Source organism: Apaloderma vittatum, unplaced genomic scaffold (assembly GCF_000703405.1).
Source record: "Apaloderma vittatum isolate BGI_N311 unplaced genomic scaffold, ASM70340v1 scaffold3937, whole genome shotgun sequence".
Taxonomy (NCBI): Eukaryota; Metazoa; Chordata; class Aves; order Trogoniformes; family Trogonidae; genus Apaloderma; species Apaloderma vittatum.
Window position 1 is genome coordinate 61,679 of NW_009726522.1, and position 5,197 is coordinate 66,875.

General features: G+C 39.4%; 1 protein-coding gene across 1 annotated transcript; it reads left to right on the top strand.

The window, feature by feature from the left end:
* FABP2 (fatty acid binding protein 2, intestinal) lies at window positions 1-2,549 on the top strand. Its single transcript, XM_009873299.1, has 4 exons — window positions 1-87; window positions 753-925; window positions 1,502-1,609; window positions 2,499-2,549. The coding sequence occupies exons 1-4, from the start codon at window positions 21-23 to the stop codon at window positions 2,547-2,549; spliced, it is 399 nt and encodes a 132-aa protein (XP_009871601.1). The 5' UTR covers window positions 1-20.
* Window positions 2,550-5,197: the final 2,648 nt, after the last annotated feature.

Below are 5,197 nucleotides of genomic sequence, written 5' to 3' on the forward strand. Positions count from 1 at the left end.
GTTCTCCCACAGACAGAAACATGGCATTTAATGGCACCTGGAAAGTAGAAAGAAATGAAAACTACGAAAAGTTCATGGAGGCCATGGGTAAGTCTTCCTTTTCCAATGCCTTCGATAAGAATAATACCGCTTTGGCTGAACACAAACTGGAGCTGTTTGTGAACCACCTTCTGGCCAGCCTGTTCTTTCGCTGTTTGCTGCTCTGCCCTTGCGGAGCGTACTGCAGTTATTTTCAAAAGAGAAAAGATCCTGGTGGGGTGGGAGGGGAAGTACTGATAATTGTTCTGATTTCAGTTACATGATGTTCACCTTAAGCAACTTCACTAATGCCATCAGAGGAAAGAATCTAAGTCTACATTTGAGGAAAAGGCTCCGAGAATTTGAATGATAAACTTGAAGAAGAATTCTGTAGCAGGAATATGGTTCTGATAACATGAAACTAGTTTAAAAATTACACAAGGAGGAAATCATAATTCTTCGATTTTATGGAAAGACGCGATTCAAGTCATTTTAACATCCTGACAATTTTAGTGTGCACAAAATGTGCATTATATGGATATAAATGTAACCATTCCTGTTGGAGAGTGGTTTGTACCATATCTGTACTGATGGATACGGCCTCAATAAAAAGTAAATGAGAATAAAAAATCGCATCAGAATGCTAGAATAAACTCACTTGAGCACATAAAAGTCACTAAAAAGGGACAAATATGATACTTTGTCTTATTATTGATGTTCATTGTTTTTTCTAGGTGTTAACATGGTGAAAAGAAAGTTAGGAGCCCATGACAACCTGAAGATCACTATTCAACAAGATGGAAACAAGTTTACTGTCAAAGAATCAAGCAACTTCCGTAACATAGATATTGAATTCACTCTGGGAGTCAGTTTTGAGTACAGCCTGGCAGATGGGACTGAGCTTACTGTAAGAAACTTTATAATTATATATTTAGTATATGAGAATAACTTTATGAATCAGTTTCAAGATGAATGTTTTGCCTTCCTGGTTTTTAATTTAAATCTTACTGATGAAGTGTGACTGTTTAGAAATGCCTGAAGCTTTTATGCAAAACTACAAGGTCGTCTTAGGTGTTAATAGTTCAACACTGTACCGTGAAACGTGAAGTGCCACAGGGAGCCCAGAAAAGCAGAGCAAGTAACAAGTTTCACATCGTGAGACCCAAGTGATCGCAATTTTACTAATTACGATACTCAAGTACACCACCTACAGTGCAAAGTGGGTATTTATAAGAAATTTGTTAACTATTAAAATAAGGTGTATGGAGTACTAAAAAAATCTAGCTTGAATATTATGCAATTCGATAAACTAATGATTTTATAAACATTTAATTTCTACAACCTTTCCATCAATGTCCAAAAAAAAAAGCCTTACTGCACTGTTTTAATCTCTTCTCACATGTAAACATTTCTGAAGTGTTTAAATCAAACCACTGTGATAGCTATTGCAAAATATTAAGAAGTTTTTTTTCCCCCAACACAGGGTTCTTGGAATATGGAAGGAAATAAACTTGTGGGAAAATTTACTAGAAAAGATAATGGAAAAGTACTCACAACATACAGAGAAATTGTAGGTGAAGAACTTGTTCAGGTGAGTGAAACGGTCACTTACATACAACTTTACAATATAATGAAAACATTTTAAGAGCTGTTCTGGAAATAGGAAATATTTTCTTCAAGCCAAATAACCTCATTTACCTTTAGTTTAAATCCTCAAGTCAAGTAATCTATCGGAATTTAAAATAAAGCTCACAATCTGCGATTTTTACCTTGTTTGTTCAACCCATGTGAACTGCGAACACACACTGTATAAAGAAGATATATATGTGTTTCTATATATACACACACACTGTACAGATGTGTTCTAGTTGAAGGCCCTTTTCTAAGTATGTGCCTTGCAAGAGCCCTACCACAGGAGCGCACTACAGGGTAATGCACTCAATGGCTGATAAATGCCCTTTTAAAACAATATTTGGGGTTGGGGTAGGGGAAAACGGCACAGAGTGGTAAGTTCGAAACAAAAGGGAAATATTACACTCTCTGCAGTAAAGCCTGAAACGGAACGGAACTGTAATGCGTTAAGATCCTCTCTGCTAGCAGGTCACAAGCTTCTTAAAAGAATAAATTAAAAAAAAAACAAACAACAACCTTACAGACAGGTGTGAGATTTGAGATATAAAAAAAAATATACAGTCCAATTCTGCCAGGCTTCTTCATGTTGGGAATGTGGCACAAGACTTGGGGTTTTTTTCTGAAGCCCTCAATAGCTGTCCCATGGTGGTTCAAATGTTTGCACAGAGAATTTATGCCTGTTTTACTTTCTTTACGTACCTTTCCTCAGAGCCTGCACAAGGGCTGCTACACCCCACACCATAACCAGTCATAATTAATTAAATCACTATTGACCATGTCTCAACAGCATCTGTGAATTGAAACTTTGTAACAGCAGCCACTGATTTTTCTTCTTAATTTCTTAACAGACCTACATATATGAAGGAGTTGAATCCAAGAGAATCTTCAAAAGGGGCTAAGTGCTTCACCGAGAACAGCACCAGAACCAAAAAAACAACAAAAAAGACCATTTTTCTACATACTCTCCACTTTTTTTTTATCTTTTGTCCCCTCACAGCACCTCCTAAGCTGCAATTACTTAGCCCAGTTGAAAACACAGGCTAGTCCTTCTCTTTACTGTTTTGCCTTCAATAAACATCCAATTACAATTTAACACAAATGCTAAAATGTTATTTGTACCATGTCCTACCTGAGTGCCATACTATAAAGGGCTGCAGAAATGATATTCTATAAGCAGAAATTAAATATTTTTTGCACTGGTTCTCAAATGGCAACTTAGTTTCCTTAATGTAGTATTTATATTTATAAATAGTTTCTCTGTGTATTAAATATTGTGTAATCGGGGTGGCAAAGCCTAAAAGAAATCTGACAAAACCTGTCTAAGACTATTCCATGTAAATATAAATATAGAATCAGCATAAAATATGGTGTATTAATACAGCTCACTTGTAGCACTTAATATCCCGTTGATTCCTTGCTCATAACAAAACAAATACTATAAAGCACGTACCAATGATGGCCCACGTGTTGCCTGATCTAGTTGAGAGGTGGCGTCCCCGGCGGCAGGGAGGCTGGATTAAGATGATCTCCAAGGTCCCTTCCAGCCTAGGCCATTCTATGATTCTATGATGATTCTATGACATACACGTATCTCAGAGCAATTTCAGTGTATTTGTTTCTAAAAGTGTGGCAATGCTTTCAAACATGTAGATTTATCAGGGGTTCAAATCATTTTGCATGAGGAAGAGTATTAGCAAGCTCTGAGTGAGTTTCTTCGAGGACACATATAAAAACACTGAAGGTATCCTAACAAGAAGAATGATTTCAGGCTATGTTGACTTTCAAACACTGGTGTGATAAACACGCACCATGTTCTGCTCACGTTGCCCAGTGTGCAAGTGGGGGTGTTGATAGACAGCTGGCTGAAAACGAGCCAGCAGTGCTGGCCAAGAAGGCCAATGGCATTCTGGCTCGTATTAGGAACAGTGTGGCCAGTAGGACCAGGGAAGCGACTGTGCCCCTGTGCTCGGCACTGGTGAGGCCACTCCTCGAGTGCTGTGGCAGTTCTGGGCTCCACAGTACAGGAAGGACATCGGGGTGCTGGAGAAGGTGCAGAGAAGGGCAACCAGAATGATCAGGGGACCAGAGGGTAAATCTTATGAAGAGAGGCTTAGGGAGCTGGGGCTGTTCAGCCCGGAGAAGTGGAGGCTGAGGCGAGACCTTATTGCTCTCTACCTTGGAGAGTCCAACGCTTAAAAGGAAACGCTAGATGGCGACAAAGGACTGTAAAAGATGTGAAGCAGGGACTGTAAAATACGTGCAGTAGTTCTTAGAAGACGGCGTAGTTATGAAGGAAGGAAACGCTAGATGGCGACAAAAGACTGTAAAATAAATTACGTACAGTAGTTCTTAGAAGGCGGCGTAGTCATGAAAATTATTTCGAGGTAATATAATTAATGGGTAGCTAAAGAATAGCTATAAACCCTGCAAGATTGTCCCCAAAGCTGCTTCAGCGCGTTGCTAATACAGAATATCTGCTGCTATTATTGCTTTTTTTCAACACAAAGTTCCATCTCATAGGGATGTGCTTAGAGATAGTTATTTTTCTGGGTAAGCCCTGCTAGGCTGTTATGTTTCCAACATCAACCATTTGTAAAGACAAACCCAAACAAAGTTTTGGACATCTGTGGTTATATTTGGAATAAGCATATATTGAGAAAATTTTACTTCAGAAAAGACATAAACACGTTTCCACTGGTGCTTTACAGGAATAAAGTACTTCTGAGCTGGAATGGAGACTGTAAAAGGTGTATAATGGGGAAGAGATTTTTTTTCTTTTGATGATGTGATTTCTTTCTACTATTTGTACAAGGAAAACTAGCATGAGATGTTAAACTCTGCTCAGACACACCTACTCTGCGTTCTTCACCGACTGTTGCCTTTACTCTTAACATGAGGCTAGAAAGGGTTAATAGCTACAAAAAAGAAGTACTTTTTTTTGTGTACTTGTAACTTTCTAGTCAGTCTTCTAAACACAATAGAAACAATTGCTCTGCTTTCAATAGTGGCTGGACTGAGGGCAGGACATCCCAGCTCTGAGTATGGCATCAAGTTGAGCATCTTATTTCCTTGCACAGTTGTGTATATAAAGCACACAGTATGCAGTAACTTTTCTATATTTGTTCAGGTTTTACAAACTCCAACCATCCCTCAAGGATGTATATCTCAAAAAAATTTGCATTTTCACAAACTTCCTCAGAGCAGGATTCCCAGCAAGGTATTTTAGTTTCTTCAGGGCATCATCGACTCTCCAAGATCAGGAGGAACTTGTGACTGTTTATTTCTACACAGATCCCAAGACAACTTTACAGAACAACACAGTTTGACAGGGCTGACCACTTGCTTTTCCCAACACCCTCGTCTCACCTGGCCCAGCGCCCTGAGGACTGACAGGGAGCTGCAACCAGTAGGGCCACAGAACCGCCATTCTGGAGAGAGTCTCCACAAGGATCGCTCCCCTCAACACCAGCAAGAGAAGCGGGAGCTCCCTCCATTGCCGATGGGATGGCGTTGAGCCATGGGCTGGACTTGATGATCTCAGAGGTCT

What these genes read in the sequence shown, in the direction of transcription:
- FABP2 (XM_009873299.1), top strand. Translation starts at nt 21, where the DNA reads ATGGCATTTAATGGCACCTGGAAAGTAGAAAGAAATGAAAACTACGAA. An exon ending in CAGATGGGACTGAGCTTACT is followed by an intron (nt 926 to 1,501) that starts GTAAGAAACTTT and finishes CCCCCAACACAG; the next exon opens with GGTTCTTGGAATATGGAAGG. An exon ending in TAGGTGAAGAACTTGTTCAG is followed by an intron (nt 1,610 to 2,498) that starts GTGAGTGAAACG and finishes ATTTCTTAACAG; the next exon opens with ACCTACATATATGAAGGAGT.